At 35.6% G+C, this 24,352-nt stretch overlaps 4 protein-coding genes across 4 annotated transcripts; 3 read left to right on the top strand and 1 right to left on the bottom strand.

Annotated features, from left to right (window-relative positions):
- Positions 1-6,547: 6,547 nt before the first annotated feature.
- LOC134232433 (uncharacterized) lies at positions 6,548-10,700 on the top strand. Its single transcript, XM_062714396.1, has 5 exons — positions 6,548-6,619; positions 7,215-7,317; positions 7,644-7,783; positions 8,154-8,282; positions 9,805-10,700. The coding sequence occupies exons 1-5, from the start codon at positions 6,548-6,550 to the stop codon at positions 10,468-10,470; spliced, it is 1,110 nt and encodes a 369-aa protein (XP_062570380.1). The 3' UTR covers positions 10,471-10,700.
- A 2,913-nt stretch (positions 10,701-13,613) lies between these two features.
- LOC134232435 (uncharacterized) lies at positions 13,614-16,697 on the top strand. The gene is made up of 5 exons (XM_062714397.1): positions 13,614-14,112; positions 15,207-15,458; positions 15,570-15,644; positions 15,925-16,015; positions 16,434-16,697. The coding sequence occupies exons 1-5, from the start codon at positions 13,851-13,853 to the stop codon at positions 16,690-16,692; spliced, it is 939 nt and encodes a 312-aa protein (XP_062570381.1). The 5' UTR covers positions 13,614-13,850; the 3' UTR covers positions 16,693-16,697.
- Positions 16,698-16,833: 136 nt separating this feature from the next.
- On the bottom strand, positions 16,834-17,855 carry LOC134232436 (G patch domain-containing protein 11-like). Its single transcript, XM_062714398.1, has one exon. The coding sequence runs from the start codon at positions 17,819-17,821 to the stop codon at positions 17,039-17,041; it is 783 nt and encodes a 260-aa protein (XP_062570382.1). The 5' UTR covers positions 17,822-17,855; the 3' UTR covers positions 16,834-17,038.
- A 4,371-nt stretch (positions 17,856-22,226) lies between these two features.
- Positions 22,227-23,375, top strand: LOC134232444 (uncharacterized). Its single transcript, XM_062714411.1, has one exon. The coding sequence runs from the start codon at positions 22,227-22,229 to the stop codon at positions 23,373-23,375; it is 1,149 nt and encodes a 382-aa protein (XP_062570395.1).
- Positions 23,376-24,352: the final 977 nt, after the last annotated feature.

Below are 24,352 nucleotides of genomic sequence, written 5' to 3'. Positions count from 1 at the left end.
GGGATACAAAAATAAAAGATGGGGGGGGGGACAAGGCGGGCAGAATGCCTTTAGCGTCAGTTATTAAGAAATCATATTCAATAATTCAAACTTGAATTTTTAAATTAACTTCTCATTATGGAAATTTGTGAAATTATGTGAAAAAAAAAAACTTCTGAGAGAGAAAAAATCTCGTAAAAATGTTTCTTTTATAAAAATATTAGATGGTATTCGTGGGATTCGAACCCCTAGTAATAAAAATCCGAAGAATCATACTGCTTTGATACTAACGCTCTGACCACTATACTACATGGCTCATGATGATCGTGAGTATTTAAATCATGTTTGTGATACGACCCTTGATTTAATGGACTTGAAGTATTTCTCGGAAATATACGAATGTTTTGCCATAAAAGTGTACTTTTAAGGTATAGTGGGTCTTCGCTCCATGTTTTTGTAAACCAAAAATGTATATCTTATTGCAAACATTTAGAATTGTCTTTAAAAAAAATGAAGCGAAGACCCACTCATATTAAAAAGAATTGTTAAAGTATGAGAAAATGATCATTTTTGTTCTTTTTTTAATGTGTGTTCGCTTTTCCATAGGCATACTAGTATATTTTCAGCTTTTGTTGGATTTTTGTAAATTGTAGAGATTTTACATTTAGTATACTTTAGTATTAGATGAAACATCAAATAAAATTTGGATATAATTGAGATTTATTTTTTCACTTCTTATCTGTCGATCGATAGGCACTTTGCCCGCCTAATCCCCCCCCCATCTTCTTTGTTATTTTACACAGTCACTGGCAATATGTTTGTTATCCTCAGTGACGTAAAGTGATTGAGCGCAGCAGCGGGGTTCCTTTCATGCCAGATTGGTAGAGATAGACGTCAAATTTAAAGAGAAGGTACAACTGTAGGTAATTCGGTTATTTTCCCACCCAACCACCCACCCGAATATCTGTATATTCACTCTGTAGTTTGATCTCATTTAAAGTGCGTGTCGTGACAGTATGGACCTGGTGTTGGAGATCTGGAGTCGATCCATTTTTGACCCAATACTTAATAGAGCTGCGGAGTGAATAAGAATCAGTAAAGAAACTGAGGATATGTAATGAGTGTTTGTTTTCTTCCAAATTTTCCCTTCCAGACCCTTGTATTTTCTTTGTTAATTATATTCATCTTTTTGAATAATCCAGATATAAGCTTGGCGTCAGTGTCAAGATTTGTTTTTTTTTAAAGAACTTTGAATGTTAAACTTTTTTAAAAGGTTGGCGTAGTTTACAAGTGTTGCTCTTGTCAATTACTATCGTTTCCGTTACTTTCATAACTGGCCGTCATGTTGGCTTACACGAGTAATTTTCAATATCAAATTCAATTCGCCTAGTCCCGCTTTCTTTTCGATTCAGTAATATTTGTCCAATAGTAAACCTCTTCTTCAATTAAATAAAAAGTTACAAGAAATGTGACGATAAGTAAAGACATTAATGACAAAACAACAGCTAAACTTATGGTAACCATTATGATATCAACTTTTTTTATCGTCAGCTTCCTTATTAATTAAGCAATATACCATTAACTTAGACCTGTATACATCTTGATGATATTTGATGCGTCATGGTCCCGTCCTCAGGTGGATCCTCCTTCAATTGTTATTTCGGCGTTGTCCACTACAACCTCCGTAGGTACGCTGACTGGGATGATAAAGTCCCAGCCCGGAACCACTCAGCTCTCTGCCTTCAATGCAACACATTAAATGTTCATTCACAGGCAAACACGCGGAGTCTTAGTGTTGAACTATACACTGTTCTTCTCTTTTCTTCCATATCCACATGGATACCACTTTGCCTCTCTGACCAGGCATCCAGTGAATTGCCGTCTCTCAGTGCCTGTTCCAACAATCCGCAAGGCCCTCCACAAAGATTGCCCTGCAACTTCCACTAGGAGACACCCTACTCTACAGCCTCTTTACTGACAATCTACAACCGGTATCCTGGTACTTATTCATTTTCTGCTAATGGGTTTCTTCAATCTTAAGTTCCAGCACTTTAAATTCCAGCATAGTAAAAAGCCGGACTACAGGAGACAAAATAACAATATCTGGTCTTTGATTGGTAGATGCTATTTTTTGTTAAAACTGCATTCGGCTGTTGAGATCTGCTTACATTTTCCAGTCACTGGCGGTCCCCAACAGTGCACCTCCTTCCACTCCCCCAGCACGACTCTGTTCACCAAGCCTTTACAAAGTTACAAACTTCCTTAGTCTTCCGAGGTTTCTTCCCAGCATTTTCAAGCATGTCTGCAATAACAGACTTTTTCTTGTCTCCATGTGTATCTTCCACCTGTAAAAGCTGCTGAACACGAAGACAAAATATGTTCCAGGTTGGCTGGTCTACCAAAAGATAGCAGTTTGGATCGTCCCTCATGCCGCATGTTGTCAGATTTTTGGGGTTGGCAACACGCCATAAATTAACTTAAGCTGAAACTGAAGTCTCTGGGGCTCTGTTATCTAGTTCTCGTTCCAAGATAACTTTTTTCTGTCGGGCACCTTCCAAGATTTACCAGCTTCCCTGCCTTCTTCTTACCAACTACCTTCACAACTCTTTCGTGCTCTTCCATTTTGCGCACTTCTTTCCGCACCAGTTCCCTCTTCTCCACTTCCGACGATGTACCCCCATCTTGTTAATGGTATTATACCAATTCCCTGTCTGCCTACTGCCACACTTCCCAATTTCCCTTGTCTCAAGCGTGACTCTGACTCTTCCTCTTACACTGTCTTCTTTGCTGACCATTTTTTGCCCATCTTGATGTTCACTCTTGGTTTCCGTACTCTGGAGTGATTATGTACTGTCACGTAACATCAGAAACCGCCTGACTTCGGTAACATTGAATTCTTCAACGATTGGCGTCAGTGGTAATTGCAGCTTTGTTCCTGTGTTGTATAAATCAATGCTTTTAAAGCTTCTGGAAACCGCGAGCCATCTTCAAACGAACTCACTGATTTGTCTCTACATTTATTCAACTGGTGTCGCTGGCAAATTATACACAAGTAGAGACTAAATAATTCGTGGTGGTACACCGTGCTGGTATAGCAATGCCTTGTATTTTCCTTGTAAGGCACTTTTGTCTATGGTGTTCATCCACTTCTCAAATTGATTACTGGCGTCGCTAACATTCTCTTTATCACTCGGTGAATCATCAAAGAACTTTCACAGGCTCCGGTTTTTCTGAGACTGATGGGATAATCCCCATCTCCAACCCTGAACTACTCTCCGGTGATTTTCCCCTTTTTCATTACGAGGCTCCTAGATTGTGTTAGCTTGATCTTCATACGGGCCCAACTGATGATATCCTCTATCTTCTTCACGGTCTCTATGTTTGTATTTGTGTTCATTGTCATGTCGTCCATGAACACTCGGACAGGGGGCTCACGCCTGCCTTCATCCGTGTACCTCTGCTCATTTTCTCCACCGACTTCATCATCAAATTCATGGCTGCAGAGAACATAATTACTAATACTGTGCAGCCTGTGACGATCCTTACTTCTAGGCGCTGCCACAGTGTTTTGAAGTCCTATGTAGTAACTTAAATTAAAGCCTGTCAAAGTAACTCATGAGCAGCTTCAGTATCCTGTCTGATATAATTATGGTAGCGCTATAGTGTAAGTTTGACTAACTTATGAGGATGGAATCATAAGCATTAGCTAGATCCAGCCAGATTACTGCCAGTTCTCCTTTCATCTCATTAGCTTCCCGTATAATCTTTGTTAGAACACTTGTATGCTCTACACACCCCTAGACTCCTGGCACTCCTCCTTTCTACTAAGTTATGTATATGTACTTGCTAGACAGCATATATGATGTTATCACAAGAACTGTCTGAAATTAACCCAATGTTGATGGAAAAATCTGAGAGTTGTGTGGAGGAGGGGGCAGTTAGCTGACACCAGGCTGAGGGATACTTCATTGCAAAGGAGGAAAATTAAAAGTTAATTAAGCAGTTCCGCACGATTTCCTTGTTGAACATCGAAGGGGAAATTTTCCTGGCTATTTTGGCCGAGAGGAAACTTTGTATGGGATTCCGTTTGGTCCTGGTGATAAAGCTTCTCTGGCCTTCCTGATGACATCTCTGACTTCTCGCAGCTTAGGTTCTGTTTCATAGCACAAATGGTCGGGCTGCATCAGCTTCTCAAACTCTCTTACATCTTTGTCTCTCTTAAGATACTGTGCATATCCTTCAAATATTGTTCGACTTCCTTTCTTCCCGCTGTTAGCTTTGCTGATCCTTTGCTGCCTAAAAGTCTTGATGTTAATTGGAATGGATTGGCTGTAAATCGTTCTTGCTCTTGCTCGCTCCTTCACTTTCTCCTCCTGCTTCTGTCTGTCCTTCTAATCATCTTAATCTTCTCTTTAATATAATATGTAAATCGTTCTTGCTCTTGCTCGCTCCTTCACTTTCTCCTCCTGCTTCTGTCTGTCCTTCTAATCATCTTAAGCTTCTCTTTAATATAATATGTGAGTCCTTAATTCAGCCAATGCAGGTCGTTCCCCCTTCTCTGATGTTCTAACTCGTTTTGCCAGTTGTCGCAGTTCACGTCTCAGATTGGTCATCTCTCTTTGTCTCCTATTCTTATTCACTACTCTTCTTGATTTCTGCTTTACTTCCTTTCTAAATCTGTACAATTTTACGTTGTATATTATTGTTGCCATGTCTTTGATCTTTTTTTCGATTCCTCCTGCCAGTGATGCGTTTAGAATTGTATCTACATCATTGTTAAACCTCTCCTATTCTTCCTTATTTCTGTTGGCTGACAACTTGATATTTGCTTTCCTCTCTGATTCAACCTGCTGCCTCCTGGGCTAACGTGTCTGCTTATCTGGTGTTACCCCTTCCCTTGGCTGCCTCCTCGTTGACTGGCACTTGGACGTTGTTGTCGCTGTGGTTAGATCCCTGGACCACCTCCTCCTCCGTCTCACAAGGTTGCCCTGTATGCTGCGTCAGTAGCTAAATAGGAGCGCATGTGTATCTTCAGTCCCTGTTCATTTCAGTCCCCACTCATTCTTTAAGAGGTAGCCCGCGTGGCGCAGTGATTTTATAAAAAGCGTCTGCTCTAGAGTCGCGGATCCGAAGCAAGGAGTTAATCCTTTTGTCGCGGGTTCGAATCCCACTGTGGGACGTGCACTGAGACCGGTCCTTTGGATGAGACTGTATAAACCGAGGTCCCGTGTCGCTGTAGGTGCTGGCATGAAAAAGATCCCTCGCTGCTCAATGACCCTGAGTGCCGAGCATTAGACAAAATGTGCAGCTCTTCACCGACAAGTGCTGGCGTCTCCATATGCATAGGCGTCGGAAGCAGGGGGGCTAGGGGGGCTTAGCTTTTTTTTTCCAAATATATACGTAGTATAGACATTGAACAATGCTTTGTAGCTTTAGCCCCCCCCCCCCCCCCCCAACTTTCCACAGACACGGCGCAGTATATGTTAAAAATGGGGAAAGTGGTGTTTGAAAAAAATGTTGGTACTGAAGGTCGAACCTAACCCCCCCCCCCCACACACACACACACATACCTCACGAAATAGGATTTTCGTGTTTGGAAAATGGACATCCCCCCTTTTTTTTTGCTTGTCAGGTTTCTTTTGAAGATATAAAAAATTTTACACTTAGTCCCCCACTTTCAATTTGCTTCCGACGCCAATGATATGAGTGAAAAATTCTCGAGAGGGACGTTAAACAACATACAAACAAACAAACAAACATTCTTTTAATATGGTCTTTCCACAACTACATGAATTGTGCTCAAATTCAAACTCTCTGTCCTTGGTCGCCCTGGTGTTGTTTCCGTTAAATCCTCCTAAACAGGTCGCTCATCCTCCCCCGCTCTCACGCGACATCGGGAGTATCTTTCTATGTATCTGTTTATAGCGGATTCTAAAAGTTTCCCCTCAAGGAAGATTGCTTTGGCTTGCTTAACCTCCACAACCTCCATAAGGCAACATTTAACAAATTATATGGTCGATACAGTGATCTTATTAGCAGATACAACCTATATTTAAGTCAAATGGTCACTAAAATTTTCATTTAAATTGTTATGTCATGATTTTCACACTGAAATACCTACGAATTTTTTCGTTTGCGTGATAATGACAAAGAGCTCTCGGTAGATGCTTTCTGCTCCATGGCACCTGATTCCATCTCTGATGTTAAGTTAGAGTGGTCCATGTTTGCAATGATCACAATATTTATTTTTACGGGAGTCTGTTCTTTATCTTCATACGTTTTGTCACACTATTGACAATATATCAGTGTCCAGAAATTAAAGTAACTTAATTATTTTAAACATACTTGTAAAACTACTACTATTAATTCGTTCCGCCGATGTCCTCAGTAGAAGGTCAGCCATAGTTAATTAATCTAAATTTAATTATCAAACAAAACATCTGTTATTATTTATTAGTGGAAATATATTTTTAAAATAAATAGGAATGGGTTGAAAACACCGATTGATCAAGTCAACTCGCTTAACGTTATCTTTTAAATCGGGCTCGGAAAACCAAATTTTCTAAAAATGGCGTCAAACATTGGAGAAAAGAGAAGTCTGAGAAGAAAATATATTTCGGACGACGAAACTGAAGAAACGGTAAGTTCTTAAAGTTTTAATCTTTCTAGATTTTGACTAAGACCGAAGAGTTTACATTTGCATTTAATTTGTCACCTCTTTATTTTGTTGCAACAGACATTTTTGTATGTTTCTAAAAATTCTAAAAAAAAAAAAAAAAAAAAAAAAGATAAATATTGAGTTCAGAAAAAGTTATTTCGCCATGTACTAATATAAGAGAAATTTCACTTACAACTTTGTTACAGACAAAGATTTCAAAAACTCGAATGAGATGGATTTATATGTAAATAATATATATGTACTTATCGTTTATAGTAAGTACCGTGTACTTCTTCTTGCAACACCAATGTTTTCATAGGAAGCAAAAAATAAAGATTGAAGTTCTTATTAGAATAAAATAAAAGCTGATTTAACATACATGTATTGTCAAATTTGTTAAAACGAATTTATATAAATTTCTGAACACCATATCATATAGGTATATGTTCATATGGTAAATAAAAGAATTACATGAAGTCTGATGTGAAAAATAATTAAATTGACTATGAATTCTGTTAAGTTTTTAATGATATTTAGACATTTACATACAGGATATTTAGCTTTTCTATTGTTTCAGACCAAAAGATGGAAAAAGGCTTTCAGGAGTTTTTCAAATCACAGAAGGGAAAAGCTGGCAATGAAGAGAACAATGCTGGTTCATTGGGAGGACTTGAGTGAAGGTGAAATATGTGAATATTACTTTATCTTATAAAGATGCCATTAGGCCCAATATCCTACTGTACATGTCCTGTGTGTGAGCTTCATGCTCTGGACCTGCCATTGATAATGTCTAAGTACTAGACATTTATATGTAAGTATAACAGGAGGCCTTTCTGATGAGAACTGTTTTCAAACTTGTGTTCAAAAAAAATTTCTTCAAGTCTTTGAAACGCTAAGAGAGCTTCATCATCCATTTTAATTTGAAACTTGTCCTAGAATTTTTTTTTAGATCTCTAGTCTAATCAACATTCAATATGAATTTGACTACAAGTTTATCTGAATTAAGGTTTCCTTGTGAGAGAGACTGAGGAGGTGGTGTTTACAGCCCTGGCCGGGGAGGGAATGATGTACTACTCCGGGGACGTGTTCGATGACTGGTTCTATTTCAGACCAGTGGAAAGGAGAGATGAAGACTGGTATCAAAAGGTTTGTGAGAAAACCAACTCAGTATAAAGTTTTAGATGCAATGTGTTACCATGATTACTGTGAAAAATAAGTCTTATTTTAGAAAAAGTGATGTAAAGCTGTGACATAACAATGTATTATGTCAAGTGTTTTCAGATTTACATGTATTTCTGAAAATAAATTTTGAAGAATTTTTACAACAAAATTTTCTATTCTCTTTCTCTCATATGTGTATACTGTAGACATACTTTTTTCCACGGGCTCATAATTTTTGCAGAATCTCTTTTACTCTTTAATTCACTATATGCCTTACATGTATATTAAGAATGATGGGGAAAATTCCTGCAGAAAATTTATGACAATTCAAGGACATTTTGAAATCTACTTCCAGAATACAGACACAGATTTATTAACGGATGAGAGAGTGATGACAGATATTCATCATTTGACAATGGCGTATAAAGCAGCACAACTAGAGGACCCCCAAGAATCTTCACAGAGCATGCTGGATCTGCAATCAGTAAGTACATTAAAACTCTTGGAATAGATTATTATTATCTTTTATTTTTCCAAATGTTTCTGTAAAAAAAAATTAAAGTTTTCTGGAAATATTGTAGTTATACGTTCAAACAATTCTTGAATATGGACAAAAGAATGTATTGAACACAGTTTGTAGTTATGTATGAATATTCCTAATCCTATCTACATGTACTTTTCTGTTTGCCCTAAAAACTTTTCATGGTCAGTTTCATCAGACATATGGCCGGTTGCATATCTTGGATTTAAACCTACGATCAATGATTCCAGGTTTAAATCCAAGTTTTTGCGTTGCACGCATATGAGGATTCGCTGAGTTCGGCTCAGAATTACGGCACGTTCTAAACCTGGTGTAGGGATGGTTTAAACCCAGCTTTATAACGTTTCCATGGATTTGGGGGTAGAATATTTCGATATTTTGAAATATTTCGATGTTGCAGAAATGTTTTATGGTAATGATAATTGCATTGATAGATTCTGCAGTATTAAAAAAGCTATTCTACAAGAAAAAAATTTATGGCCATATTGCATGGGGAATTTTCTTTTTGCACAACTCTTCAATAGCTGTTCAATGTGCCGTTTTAACACTGATGTAGCTGTAGTATAAAGGTTTGGAAGATACTTTTAAAATACATAAATGTACATAAACAGGAATTTTATAGAAACTTTCTAATATACCAAATTTAAATTAAATTACGAATTTTACACTTTCGAACAGCTGATGATACGCATTCCAATAATTTCTAATAATGCCGAATTCCCTAGAGATAAAAAGTCTTTCAGTTATCTGATTAATCAGGCTATCTACATGGCCGTAGGAACCGGGCCGGGGGAGGGAGGACATGTCCGTCCCCTATAATTTCGCCGCTGTATAAAATTCTCTAGAAAACAGCTAATACGTGTTTTCTCCAAAATAATGTATTATATATTAAGTTTTTTTTTCATTTGATTTTAAACTAAAAATCTAAATTTATACATTGTTCCTTTATTATTTACCTATATATTTTGTTTTGGTATTGTTTCTAAATTACTTATTCCAAAGACCCCATCCCTGTTTTCTTCTCTTCAGTCTTTTGCAAAAGCTTTATTCTGTTTGCGATTTTATGTTTTCTTATGGTTTGATTTTCAATGAAAGATGCCGTGATTTGAATTAAATTGTATTGCATTTTTAATTTACAATTTAACATCAATATATATATTTATTTTTAAATATATCCTTTTAATTTTTAACCAGTTACTAGAATATTAAAACTTGTCTTGTTTTGAAGTGCTGTAATATTAGAAAACCTATTATCCTTCAACATTTTATATGAGTAAGTCAAGATTAGGTAAACCTTACTCAGTTTTATAGCGTGCAACAGAAATGCGACTCAGGTAAACCCGACTCAACTGGGGTTTAAACCCGGCTTACGTGATCCACGGATCAACCACAGAGCTGTACTTATCTGAGACATAGATACGCAACCGGCCAATAATATCACATTCTTATTTTTGTAATCTTTCAGCCCATTCAAACAGAAGATTCTACAGTGCATCCCTCTGACATTGCACATCTTTACTGGGAGGCCAGGGCTCAGGGTTTTCAGGATCTGAGAGGGAAACTATTTACTGCAGCTTTCCTTAGGATGTTGTTCACAGGAATAGACAATGTTAATGTAACCTACTCCACCTCAGGATCAGATACTTTCCTGGATCGGTGTGGGTACATCTTGAAAGGCCCCACAGAAGAACAGTCTTGTGTTACAGATGATCAATTCCAAATGAACACAGTGTTAAGTTCTAAAGAGAAGTACAAAATGTTCTTAAAAAATCAGAACACGGTTGCATTTGACTTGAGGGAAACTTCTCAAAAAGTGACACCAGATGTTTCTGTTACTATCAGGAATACTGTAGTTTTGATAGCTGATGTGGCTAGTGTTTTTGAACTTGAAAGCAGGAAATTACAGGAACTTCATCTTAAAATGCTGTTAAGCCTTGACAAGTGTGGAACTCTGTTTGGTTTGTTAGTACAAGGACAACAGATTTATCTTGTAGAATACACATATGAACATAAAAGTGGTTACAGAAGATTTATCAGTCAAAAAGCATTCAAATACACAAGGAAAGATATTGATCTTCTATATTGCTTCTTACAGAAGCAAGTGATAGAAAAATGGTGTGATAGAAACTAACTTTGATGATTGAAAGAGACACTTTGGTACAAAAATACTATATCCACTTTTCATTTGAAACTGATAAGCACTTTTCAGTCTTCATGTACAGTCAATAAAAAAAGTTTTAGTTTGCATATGCTCTTCTAAGTTTTTATGTAAACCAGTGATAGAGTATATGTTTCTGTTGAAAACATGTTTTTTTAAAAATTAGGTTTTGTAGATAAGCTATCTTTCTCTGTTATTTTTAATTCAACTCCTATAAATAAAATATTGAAGTATTTTCTATAGTTGTATTTGCAGCTATTGCACTTCCCTCTAGTTTGAATAAGATTTGTGGATTGAATAGCAACATATTAATTCCATTCAGTTGTCGCCATTAATCTTCAAATATGCATTCTCCACTGTTTTTTTTTTAATATACTAAAATTACAAGGGCAATGCAAAGCAGAGTCCTCGCAAAGGGCATATCTATAAATAGAGAGAGCATTGGATATCTTTCCCAGTGCAAATGACATCAAATCTATTTCACAAGGACATGACACAAAAACACGAATAAGTTGCTATATACCCTCCTCTACTTTGAGAGTGGATAATTATAAAGTGTACTATGACTAAGACCAATGTTTTTATTTTTTAACCTTAAAAAAAAGGGAATTGGATCTACCCCTTAGCTATATTAATGAAGAGAACTCAATTTACAAGAGCCCCATTTTCAACATGTGATTTTAACCCTCTAGAATTAGACCCTGGGATATTTGATTAATTAAAGGCATACACAACATAGTTTGAACTTACGAGGGACGTTCAATAAATAATGTCATCGGGGCTCGGAAAGAAGCAAAAGACGCTTTTGAATGATTTAGTCTACATGATTTTACTTATTAATCTCTTTTGATTAAAACAGATGTCCGTTAAAGTTTTTATTTAATTTCTAATTGTATTTAGAACACATTTTTGGGTATGACCCTTAGTATACTGGAAAATAGCAGATCCAATGATTTCCTGGACTTGTTTTTTTTCTTTCTGAAAAGTGGTTTTTCAAGTTTGGAAATAGAACCAAGTCAAAATGTAAAAGATCTAGCGAATATTGTTAATGTGAAAAAATATTAACTTTCTTTTTATCCCGAAAACCCCTTTATTCTTCAGGGGTGCAGGGTTTGGACGCTGTCATGAAGAAATTTAATGTAGTGGATTCCTGATTCTAGGTCCTTCCTCTAATAAACCTTTCGATTTTTTTGCAAAAAGATTGCTTTCTCCCCGAATACGAAATTGAACAACAGTACCACTAATATTTAAGAAAATTGCATATAAATCTGTCTTTGTGTTCTTGCATACCTTTGCTCTTGTCGGACCATTGCTGTTTTTATCAAGTACATCTTATGGTAAATTTTGTATTGAGTGTTTTAAGCAATAGATTCATGTTCCATTATCTGTTTGAATATGAAACAAACTTGGATAACTACAGTTACTGATATTTTAAAATAATTGTTACATGTAAGACATTCCTACAGGCTGTCGTTTTCACTCATTTTTCAAAATACAGGGTGATCTTTGAGTACCAAGCTTTTTTACCGTCAAACGTTTCTTAAAAACATTGTAAACTACTCCCGATATGATGTCTATCAAATTTGCTATGTATCTTAAAGTCAGTAATATATCATCAGATATTATTTGTTGAAATTGGGCAAATAGTACATAAGTTGTTATAATTTTTGTTGGCAAGGACGGTACCCATTTTTGATGCCCATTATATAATTTTTTATCATTGAAATCCACTTGCTTATTTGTCTATAAAACAGGCATTGGTTGATGTAAATGTCACATATTTCAGTGAAAATTTCTTTGGGATTTTTAACACGTTTTACAGCAGCTTTAATGATTTTCACTCTAGTTTACTGAATCTTTACCATTCATTTATATTAATGCAGTGTCTCGAATAGCCCTTGTTTCCCAGCTTCTCACGATGAAACTATGTGATGAAAAGTGGTCACATAAACTGTTATCAATTCATTAAAGATACAATAATTAGAGAAAGTCTAGCTTAATGTCATATGATTTCTATGTTGTATGTCATCGAGCTAATGACATTATTTATTGAACGTCCCCAATAATTGCATTTTTCCCTGGAGTTGAAGAGTCCAATACTTGAAGGAACTGTGTGCTACATTTTATTGTCTATACATGCATATGTTATTGTACACTTCTTTTTAAAAAAATTGGATAAACAAAACACTGAGAAGATATGTTTAGTAATTTTTGCATATTTTTCATTAAATTATACAAGCATTTTCATTAATTGATATCTTTTCAAAACCCCTGGTAATGCATGCTGATTTTTTTGTCTATGAACATTTGATGGCACTATATAAATCTTATATTTAAATAATTATCAGTAGGTAAGGTACATTGTGTATGTCCTAAACTGATGATTGGGTGTTGAGAGAGATACTTGGTTTTCTTTATTATTATTATTTTATTTTATTAATGGTCTGTTGAAGTATTGTTCTATATATGAGCACAATCTACATGTGTTATTTGTAATTGACGTAGGCAGGATATATGTAATTTAAGATCGATAAAATACTTGAGATGTACTTTAACATGACCATATCATTTGATAAGTTAGGGTGTATTCAAAACCGAGTATAACTTCAAAGTAGACCATTTTACATGAAATTTTGAGCACGATGAGTACTGAAATAAATATTTCAAGAGAATAATTAACACATGAAAAAAAAAAATGATTTTATTGATCTATAAGAATTATTTGAAATGCTAGACTAAGTAGGACCCTTTCCTCACTGCGTTAGCCTAATAAAGAAGGGGATATGACAGATGAAGTGGACAAGATTTGATAAGTTCTGAACTAATATTATACTGGTTATTTTCAGATGCGTTCAGAATTTTTTTTATCCGGGTTTTATTTCAAAATAACGACTAACAGTATGTTCCTAACTTTTCCAGAATATGCGGGTAATGTAAATGTAATAACATTGGATCAACATATTTCTGTTAAAAAGTTGATCAGCTGAGAGATATCGTCCGACAAAGAGTTTGTGAAGCATATAATTTGCATGACCAGAAAAAGTGGGGAAAAGAATGGATCTGAAAGCTTATTTTGAACCATGAATATTTTTTAACAATGTCGTTTGCCATTCAGGTTTATATTGAACCATATGACCCCAAGTATCCCTCTTTCACTAGTACCTTTCATAAAAAAAGGAAATTGTACCGGTATACTAAATATTTTTCCCTTTCCTGTGACATTTGCAGGTCTATTATATTATGACCAGTGCAAATGAATTCATAAATTTCTTCCTCATTTCCTTGGAATATATTAAAGCACGTTCATACCAATTTCGACATGTAATTGATTCAGTAATAGAACGCGTTTACATATGCCGAAGTTGGAAAACATTAGATTTCTTAAACTACCATTGGCATTATCAGGATTATATTTATGGTTGGTGGGGTTACTCCTGCATTGTTTTCCGTCGGTAGGGGGTTGTGAGTGGTCCTCGTGGGCAGAATGTCCGACCTACTGCGGTGGTAGTGAAATACAACATCGTGTAAGGAACTGTGGGAACTGTACCCAGAAATGCAATCCTACTGATATAGAGAGCAGGCGTTGTAACAATACGGAATGTCATGAATTCAGTGGTAAGATTTTAAAGATTGTTGTGCATTAAAATTTTACATTCTAGACATAGCTTAAGTTTTGACTGTAACCCCCCCCCTCCCCGGCATGCCTTGAGAAGTTTCGAAGTTGCAATGAAATACTTAGGTGAGTTTTAAAGAAGATGGGGGGGTAAGGCGGGCAGAATGCCTATAGCGTCAGATATTAAGAAATCACATTTGATATGTAAATTGAGTATTTAAATTTACTTCTCATTATTGAATTTAATGAAATTATGAGAGAAAAAAACATTTTCTGAGAAAATAAATCTCTTAAAAAATTTCATTTCTAAAAATATTAGATGGTAAACATGGGATTCGAACCCCCAGCAATAAGATGCGAATGGTTTGTCACAAAAGTGTACTTTTAAGGTATAGTGGGTCTTCGCTCCATTTTTTGTAAACCAACAAATATTTATTTTATCACAAACTTTTAGGATTATCTTTCAAAAAATGGAGCAAAGACCCACTCATATTGAAAAATTTTGTTAAAGTATGCAAAAATGATCGTTTCTGTGCTTTAAAGTATGTGTATGCTTTTTCATTGGCAAATATTTTCAGTCTTTGTTAGATTTTTGTAAATTATAGAGATTGTACATTAAGTATACATTAATATTAGGTGAAATATGATATAAAATTTGGATTTTATTAAGATTAAATTTTTCACTTCTTATCTGTCGCGATATATGTATTCTGCCCGCCTTATCCCCCATCTTCTTTCTTAAAGTTGTGTGAAACAATTCATTTCAAAAATGAAAATTCAAAAGTCTATTAAACAATACAAATTTTGAAGCAGAGCAAACACGGATCTTTAAGATAAGCTCGAACTCACGACCTTCTAATAACAGAGGCAGAAGTGATTTTGAAGAGACTATTTTTTTTCCTTAGGTATCTCGGATATCTAGATTTTAGGTCTATATAACCAGGTTTGGCTGCATATGACTATTGACGAAAAATAATTTTTGTACTAGTGGTCGTTCATCAAGTGAATATACTCCTATTCATAAATCGCGCTTAGAAATCGAAAAAAAAAAAAGAATTAATTAACGCATAATTGTTTATATGAAAATCTATTACAGATTCAAAAGAATTAAGCATGACTTCAGCTGGAACTACTCAGAGCGTTTTAAATGTTACTGATATGACGGCGGCGAAAGTTCTGTCCACTCCTAATGGTTACCACGAAGAAAATTTTACTACTACGGATGATTCTGCGAAAGATTTCCAGTTGAATAAATTCGACCCAACAGCCAACACAACGCAGAACAACTTGACCACAAAAATAATCACCATTATGAAATTATCGACAGATGTGAAAAATGTCACCGAAGGTTAAAAGACAACTTTTTAGGACCTTTTTTTTAATTTTATCAAGAATGAAATGAATGTAATAATATGAATGCCATTAACCGTTAAAGTTTTTTTTCTTCCTTTTTTTTTAGACATAGTCTCATTGCCAACAGCTGCTTTAACGCCCAAAGCATGCTTACACAGCACAGGGGAAGAGGAAAACATTGGTACTAACAAGTGCATTTCATTATCAACTGCGAGGTTAAAAACAGAGAATACAATCGGACATCACTACAAATTTTCCCATACTGATTGTTTGTCTGTTTTCTCCTCATAATGAATAAATTACAAATACATTTGATATTGCCATATCATTTTCAGAGTATATCTGTAAATGCTGTGCAGTTAGGACTGCACTCTCATAATTTCACTCAAACATAATTTGCACACTATATAATAATAAAAATAGCATAATCATATGCTATTTTATAATAATCAAAGTTACAGCTTTCAGGTACATCCGGGAACTCTTCATTGCCATTTTAGTTTTCCTGTTGGTGCTTGTTTTTGCTGCCTTTTTGTGTGAGAGGAAAAAGAGGTAAATGTAACTTCCAAATGAGTATTTTGGCAATCTAATAGACTGATACCTTCGGGAGTATTTATTTTTATGTAAAATGGGTTTTATCAGCAGGGCTACTTGTAAGATTTTTTTATTTCACATATTACTCCATTTTAACAAATAATAATTCAAGTTCCTCTAAAATAGTTTAAGGTATTTCCATCCTCCTATGACATCATAGGTTTGTGCAAAAACTGTTATTTTTATATCATGAACATCTGCACTGTATATCTGCTCTCAAAATCATTTTTCTTCTATCAAATAAAAATAAGGAAATAAAAAATATACGTACATATATGCTAGACATAAGAAAAAATGTTATGGCCGTCTCTGATAGCACATTATAACATATTGTAAATGTGCCTCTATATATTTGAATATACTTTTTTCTTTTCAGATTAAAGCAGCAAAGAGAACATTCTTATATCTTTACATTACCACCCAATACAGAACTTAACAATATAAGGGAATCCAATGTTTTTTACCATACAACTTTGGATTTTTCCAATCTCTTTATTGACGATAGAGCCGAGAGACTATCATCCTGTATATATCAAGATATTACTGATTTAATTCCGTTGGATAATTTGGTCTCATCGAGGTCAACATATCAGCAAATACCAGTCAATCATGTCAATACAGAAGATGTGCAATAATAAAAAAAAAAAGGTTTTGGGTATTAATACAAAACCGGATTAAACAAAAACAATAGAAATATATACCAAAGACATAATTTTGGTTTAAAAATGATGAAACTGCACTTTTAAAATTGAAATATTGCATATTAACATGTGACATGGTACAGTGTATCTTTATTTTCTCTTCTCATGTACAGCAAAATTATTTTATGATAACATGTATAGTTATGAACAATGAAATACAATGTACACAAGTCATTTTGATAATCATTATTTTCTAGCATTCAAAAATAAACCTAATATCTTTAAAGCTGAATGTACATGTTACAAATGTTGTATAGAGACTGTTCATCCTTTAAGAGTTTTAATCGTCATGAAGTTCTGCTGTGTTACCAGGACAATTGGTTTCTAGATCTTGTGCATCTTCATAAGCAGTCCCACACCAAACACAATATAAATGTCTTGTTCTTAGATAATCTGTTAAAATTTCCAATTGTTCTACACTACTCAAGAGTGAATCTTCCTCTGTCTTTTCACATTCATTGGACTCTTCATCACTTTCATCTTGTTTTTTGTAAGTATCGGGCCAAAAGAATTGCCTCTCTGGTTCTGCTAAATTAATCCGTGCATCAAGATCAGCACACACTTTCTGACTTTTATACAAATCGCTATTTGCTCTTTGTTCTGAAAACTTATTACTCATCCGACCAACAAAGTTCTGTTTTGCTTCTGACATGACTTTTTGTCTTTTTTCTTGGGCTATTGCCGACTTCGCCCTAAAATCTTCTAATTTCCTCTTGACTTCATTATCTCTGCCAAGCCCCCCTCTTCCTGCCTTTAACTCAATAGGAACAGGTTCAGAGCGACCTTCACCTTTCTTTCCAATAGCCATACCCGGTTTATATCCCATTTTCGAAAGTAAAGCAAACCCCTTATTATCACTTGTAATGGCAGATTTTAAACCTTCTTCTCGTTTTTCTGTCTCTAAAACTTTCTTGGGTTTGACTCGATTTTGGTCATCTTTCTCCCTTTTCTTCTTTTCCTGCTTATGCGCTCGTGATGTCTTTGAAGAGAACACAAGTCCGGGTCTTTTATCCACGAGATTTTGCAAGAAACTCTCGGACATATAATCTTCTTCGTCTGACATACCTTTCTTATTTGGTTGATAAAATAGTAGGAAGTTAAGCATGCACGCTAAAGTGAAAGTATATTTGATAGGATGTAAAATTTCCGGGATGATATCAAGAACAGTTCAAATCTCTCCCTTCGACACACTTTAACAGGATGCAATTAAAAACTTTACCATTTCATTTACCTGCAATAATGTAGCCCTCCCCCTTTTTAGGTCACCTGAGTTTTGCTATCTTTTTTTTTTTGTCAGTCGTCGTACGTCGGTCCTAATCTTTTGAACATTTTTAGCTTCTTCTCTTGAACCACTGAACCATTTTCAATCTTTGGCATATAGCATCTGTGGGTGAAGGGGAACCAAAAAATGTGAATTTTCATGATACCTGCCCCCATGGGTATACACAGGGACCAGTAAGTAAGTGTCAATCAAGTTCCAGCATCCAATGATGGACCTTCACGCACTTGATTGACAGGGCTACCCAGACCAGGTACAATGAAGCGCATTGAAGTGGTAAAATTTTCCATTTGGATGAAACGTTCTGAGTCATGCTTTGACCGTCAATTATAACATAACGACACGCCCATTTCTTTAGAAACGAGAAAGAAATATTCGTCGTAATGTTTTATATAGGGCACCCCATTTTCCGCGACACACAACATGAGTTACACTAAATTGAAGGTTTTTAAATAAGAAAAAAATATAGAGAGAGTCCCCGCTTTTGTAAAACACGCATTGCAACGAATTTGTACATAATTATGATTCTATCATGTTTATTGGAGTTAGCATAACACATGTATCGGTCGAACACGTGCTATATAGGGTTTTAAGAAATAGTTAATTATCATAGATTCTATTATATTTTTACAGAAAAAAATTGTCAATTTGAAACCATAGGCTAAACAAAATATATTTAAATAAATACCTGAATACCTGTTCTACAGGTATTCGATAATTGAATCATTTGACCGATTTTTCCTTTCTAAAGAAATGGGCGTGTCTTAAGATAGCTCAAAACGTTCAATCCAAAAAAAAAATTTTACCACTTCAATGCGTAATTAAAAATTGTTAAAAAAATTTTAAAATAAATTGAAAAAAAAGTGGAATGCTTAAAATCTCTAAAAAAAAATGTCTGGAGAATTAGAAAAGACATTTTAACAAAATATAATAAATAAAGAATTTAAAATAATTCATAGCACTGGGTATAAAGTATATGATGTAATTAATTTCTTTTGTTCTCTCCCTGAGTGTCTCTTCCAAAATTGTGAATCTCATATCCCCAGGGTCAGTGGTTCTGGAGTTATGGCGGGGCTCTGTTGATTTTATAGTGAAATTGCGATACTTCTTTGAAAATCTCCTCTGCTCCTGGGTATAAAGCTAATGCATTAAGTACATAGTTATAATGAGGAAGAGTACGTCTTCCAAAAATTGTGAATTCCATGGCCCCTGGGTCGGGGGTTCTGGTGTTAGGGCGGGGCTTTATTGATTATTTAGTGAAAATGCATTAATTCTTTGAAAACTTTCGCTCCCCTCCTGGGAATTAGACAAACTATTTAATGTATAGTTATGATGAGCAAGAGTGTCTCTTCCAAAATTGTGAATTTCATGGCCCCAGAGTCGGGAGTTCTGATGTAAGGGGGGGGGGCTGTATTGATTATATAGTGAACATGCTGTGATTCTTTGTTGAAAGTCTTCTTCTCTGCTCCTTGGTATTAAACAAACTAACTACATACTTAGTCATGATGAGGAAGGTGTCCCTTCTAAAATTGTGGATTTCATGGCTCAGGGTCAGAGGTTCTTGTGTTTGGGCGAGGCTCTTTGATTATATAGTGAAAATGCATTAATTCTTTGAAAATCTTCTTTGCTCCTGGGTATTAAGCAAACTAATTACGTACATAATGAAGTTATGATGAGGAAAGGTGCCTCTTTGAAAATTGTGATTTTCATGCATGGCCCCAGGGTCAGGTGTTCTGGTTGAGGACGAGGGGGGGGGGAGGGTTGGATCCAATTAATACTGAAAATGAATTAATTCTTTGAAATCTGCTCCATTATATTAATCAACCATTTATGATGATCAATGGTACATTTTCCAAAATACATGTGAAATGTGTGGACCTAGGGTCAGGGGTTTTTGTGGGGTGGGGACACTACTGATTATTGCTTAATATTACTGATTAGTTGAAATGCATTTTTTTTTGTTCTCCTATTCTGTCTATGTATACTAAGTAACCAAACTACTAGTATACATGCTAAGTTTATAGTTATGATGAGCAATGGTGCGTCTTTCAGATTGTGAATGTCATGACTTGGGTTTAAAACACGAACCAAATTCAATTGTTGGAAAGCTGTTGCATGATGCCCAGGTGACCTATAATCTCTTGTGTACATTTATTTCTCAAAAAAGTAAATGATTTGCAATGTAGAAATTCACGCATTATACATTTTAATTCAAAGCATTTTTACTCAGGGGCGTAGCCAGGGTATTTTTGATGTGGACGCCTGAATATAGGCAGGGGGGCTGGGTACCGCCTTAAGGACCCCATTGGGTCCAGGGCGAAGCCCTAGTGGGGGCTCGGAAGCTGGTGAATTTTCGACGATTTCGATGTGCATATTTGACCCTCCAGTCCTGATAGCATTTATCTAACACTTTTACGTAGCCACGTTTGAGATTTTTTTTTTGTACAAAATGCGGAGAAACACTCAAAAATAAGAAAGGGTCTGTCAAATAGCGTTGTTTGACGAAGCCACTAAAACAATTTTAGACTTTTGAAGCTCCACAAAATATGCATGGTAACATATGGTAGTTGCACAGGCACCTTTTTATTTTTCTTTTAATAAAAAAAAAATATATATAAATCACACGTAATAAGAAAGGTATGTATATATATATATATATATATATTTTTTATTAGAAGAAAAATAAGTAACGTCAGGTGCCTGTGGATAGTTGGTTAGAGTGGTTGACTGGTTTAAACAGACCATGTAATTGACTGATAGTCAGGCTTACATTAATGTTAAAATATACACCTCTAAAGATTGAAATAATAAAGACAGAAGAATTCTTTTCTACTAATTTGCTTGCACATTACCTATCGGGTATGTTCATTGTATACATTTTAAAATGAATGTTCATAAATATTCAAAAATCTGGTAATTTTAACGTTTAGCAAAAATTATAAAAACATGTATAATATACTAGTGGTTTTAAGGTAGTGTTACGGATGTCAGTACTTAGACCTTATAATTTTTTTCAGTTTTTAAAACTGAATTTTACTAATTTTTTGATGTTTATATATAAAGCTGAATTATGATTTTTAAAATCTCCCATGAATCCGATATTAGGTTGAATTTTTTTTTTTTTGGGGGGGGGGGGGGGGGGGATATCGTTACAGAAGTTAAGCATTACGGTTGGAAGTTCATTTCCAGTAATAGAAATTGAAATTATTGGCATTAAATAAAATCATTGTTTGTTTTAAGGGAGCTCGAGCCGACTGGGGTTTTATTGTGTGAAATCTGCAATAGAGAAACACTTTAAGAATGTAATAATATTACACTTTGAAAAAACTCAACAATATTCGATAGTTAACCAAAATCCGGGAAAATCTTTTGATTTCAGTGAGGTGTATAATATCGTATTTTATTTCTAAGTTTTTTTTTTCTATTCTTAAAATTATTTACATGTAATGATTTTATATAAAAAAAATATTTGCAAAAATGATGAGTATACTTTAAAATATTACGCCTGTCTCGCTCTCCTCTCCTATCTCTCTTTATTATTTTACTTTTTTTTGGAAAATGATGTGGACGTTTGTGCGTACAAACGTACGCCTGGCTACGCGCCTGTTTACTGCATTTTCTTACATCTTAATTTATAAAAACCACTCAGGATACTGATATTATGACGGGTGAATCCCCCACCCTGATAGGAGATGTCCTTCGACCAAAAATAACACGTAGAGTGGGCTGCTGGAACGTGCGGACCCTCTACCAAACAGGAAAACTAGCACAAGTGGTGAGAGAAATGGAGCATTACAAGATCGAGCTTCTTGGAGTAAGTGAAACTAGCTGGACAGGCAAGGGATCAAAACAACTAGTGTCAGGACATCAAATACTCTACTCTGGAAGAATTGACGAACATCATAGTAGAGGAGTAGCAATAGTCACAACAAAAGAAGTTTATAGAAAGTCTATTAGAATTGAAACCTGTGAATGAACGGATCGTAACAGCAAGATTTAACTCAGCTTTTGCCAAACTTACTGTAGTGGTGTGCTATGCACCAACACATGACGCAGAAGACGACGAGAAAGTTCTTTTTACGGCAGCTTACAAGAGATAGCAGACAATACACCATCTCACGATGTCCTGCTTATCTTGGGAGACTTAAATGCAAAAGTTGGGAAAAGCAACCAAGGCAAAGAAAGCATCATGGGTAAGCAAGGCTTAGGAGAATGTAACAGCAATGGAGAGAGACTGTGCACTTTCTGCCAAGAAAACAACTTGATAATTGGTGGAACTATATTTATGCACAAAGATATCCATAAGACAACATGGAACTCCCCAGATGGACATACGAAAAACCAAATTGATCATGTCATCATCAACAAAAGATGGAGAAGTAGCCTCCTGGATGTGGTTGCAAAGCAAGGAGCAGACATGGGAAGTGACCACTCATTAGTACTGGCTAAAGTCAAATTGAAGCTAAGGAAATCAAGGAAGAAAGATCAAAGACCGCCTCCTATTAACATCCAAAAGCTTAAAGATCCAAAAGTTATGAAATCTTTTCAATTGAAAGTGCAGAACAAGTTTGAGGCTCTTATGGAACACCCAGATGAAATTGATATAGAAACATTTAATGAGATACTCTTAGAAAATGCGCAACAAATACTTGGCCCAAGAAAGAGGAAAAAAGAGGAATGGATATCAGAGAACACATGGAAAATAGTAGAACAACGAAAAGAAAAGAAAAAGAAAATCCTGTCCACTAAATCAAAGAGACAAAAAGACCAGCTCCAAGCAGAATATCGAACTATAGACAAAGAAGTTAAGAAAAATGCAAGAGCAGACAGAAAGGCATACACTGAAAAACTAGCTAATGAAGCAGAACAAGCAGCTTCGAAACAAGATATACAAACCCTCTATCGTATCACCAAAGCACTAGCAGGTAAATTTCAGACAGCAGATTTACCAGTAAAAGATAAAAGAGGGAATGTCTTATCCAAAGAAGAAGATATACAGAAACGATGGAAAGAACATTTTGAGGAAGTGTTCAATATAAATGATACAGGAAATGAGGTCCTGATAACATCAGCCATTAACATACTGGACATTAATACAGATCCACCCAGTATAGAAGAGGTAAAAAAGGCAATAAAGAGATTAAAAAATGGAAAGGCTGCTGGCATTGACCAGATAAATGCAGAGCTCCTCAAGGCCGAAGAGTACTGGACACCTACCATCTTGACAAATATTCTACAGAACATCTGGGAATCAGAAGAGACACCAACCTTCTGGAGAACAGGCCTTATTGTAAAACTTCCAAAAAAAAGGAGACCTTTCCAACTGCAACAACTATAGAGGAATAATGCTGCTCTCAGTATCCATGAAAGTGCTAAGCAGAGTGATATTAAACAGAATCACATACATAGCAGACCCTCTACTGCAGAAAGAACAGGCAGGACTTAGAAAGGGGAGATCATGTGCTGACCAGATATCCACTAAGACAAATACTAGAGCAGAGCAATGAATGGAACTCTCCACTTTACATCGACTTTATCGACTTTACGAAATAATTTGACAGTGTTAATCGCCTAGCCTTAGAAAAAATTTTGGTCATTGTAGGATCCCTGACAAAATCATCTCCATCATTAAGATGTTGTATACAGACCTAAATGCCAGAGTTATCTGTGGATCAAGCTTATCAGAGGAGTTCGAATTACAGACTGGAGTAAAACAAGGATGTCTGCTCTCCCCTCTTCTCTTTACATTCTGCATTGACTGGATTATGCGAGAAACCATCAAGAATAAGCGGACGGGAATTACTTGGGCCATGACAGAGATGTTAGAAGACCTGGATTTTGCAGACGACATAGCACTGCTATCACACCGCCATCGTGACATGCAAGAAAAAACAAAACAACTAGCAGAAACAGCAAGGAAGATTGGCCTTAATATCAACAACACCAAGACCAAGATCATGAAGGTCAATACTAAATCAGAGGAGCCCATCACCTTAAATAACGAAGAAATAGAAGAAGTCTCAGAATTTGTCTATCTAGGAAGCAAGATCACCACAGATGGGAACTCAGAGGTAGATGTACTAGCTCGAATTTCAAAAGCCACAGGAGCGTATGTTGCACTAAGAAACATCTGGAGGTCAGCAAAGATCAGCACAAACACCAAAATAAGGATCTTCAAGAGCAACGTGCTTGGGGTCCTCCTATATGGTGCTGAAGCATGGAAAGTTACTGAAACCATCTCAAACAAGCTAGATACCTTCCAGACACGCTGCCTTCGCAGAATACTGCGCATCTTCTGGCCAAATACCATCTCAA

Source organism: Saccostrea cucullata, unplaced genomic scaffold (genome assembly GCF_032062105.1).
Source record: "Saccostrea cucullata isolate Sc308-1 unplaced genomic scaffold, CSIRO_AGI_Scuc_v1 ctg21, whole genome shotgun sequence".
Classification (NCBI taxonomy): Eukaryota; Metazoa; Mollusca; class Bivalvia; order Ostreida; family Ostreidae; genus Saccostrea; species Saccostrea cuccullata.
This window is presented reverse-complemented; position numbering and strand designations above follow the sequence as displayed.

Coding starts and splice junctions, on each gene's coding strand:
- LOC134232436 (XM_062714398.1), bottom strand. CDS start 17,821: ATGTCAGACGAAGAAGATTATATGTCCGAGAGTTTCTTGCAAAATCTC.
- LOC134232435 (XM_062714397.1), top strand. CDS start 13,851: ATGCCGAAGTTGGAAAACATTAGATTTCTTAAACTACCATTGGCATTA. Junction 15,459..15,569: donor TGTGAAAAATGTCACCGAAG/GTTAAAAGACAA, acceptor CTTTTTTTTTAG/ACATAGTCTCATTGCCAACA. Junction 15,645..15,924: donor AGGGGAAGAGGAAAACATTG/GTACTAACAAGT, acceptor TCAAAGTTACAG/CTTTCAGGTACATCCGGGAA.
- LOC134232433 (XM_062714396.1), top strand. CDS start 6,548: ATGGCGTCAAACATTGGAGAAAAGAGAAGTCTGAGAAGAAAATATATT. Junction 7,318..7,643: donor TTGGGAGGACTTGAGTGAAG/GTGAAATATGTG, acceptor ATCTGAATTAAG/GTTTCCTTGTGAGAGAGACT. Junction 8,283..9,804: donor GCATGCTGGATCTGCAATCA/GTAAGTACATTA, acceptor GTAATCTTTCAG/CCCATTCAAACAGAAGATTC.
- LOC134232444 (XM_062714411.1), top strand. CDS start 22,227: ATGGGTAAGCAAGGCTTAGGAGAATGTAACAGCAATGGAGAGAGACTG.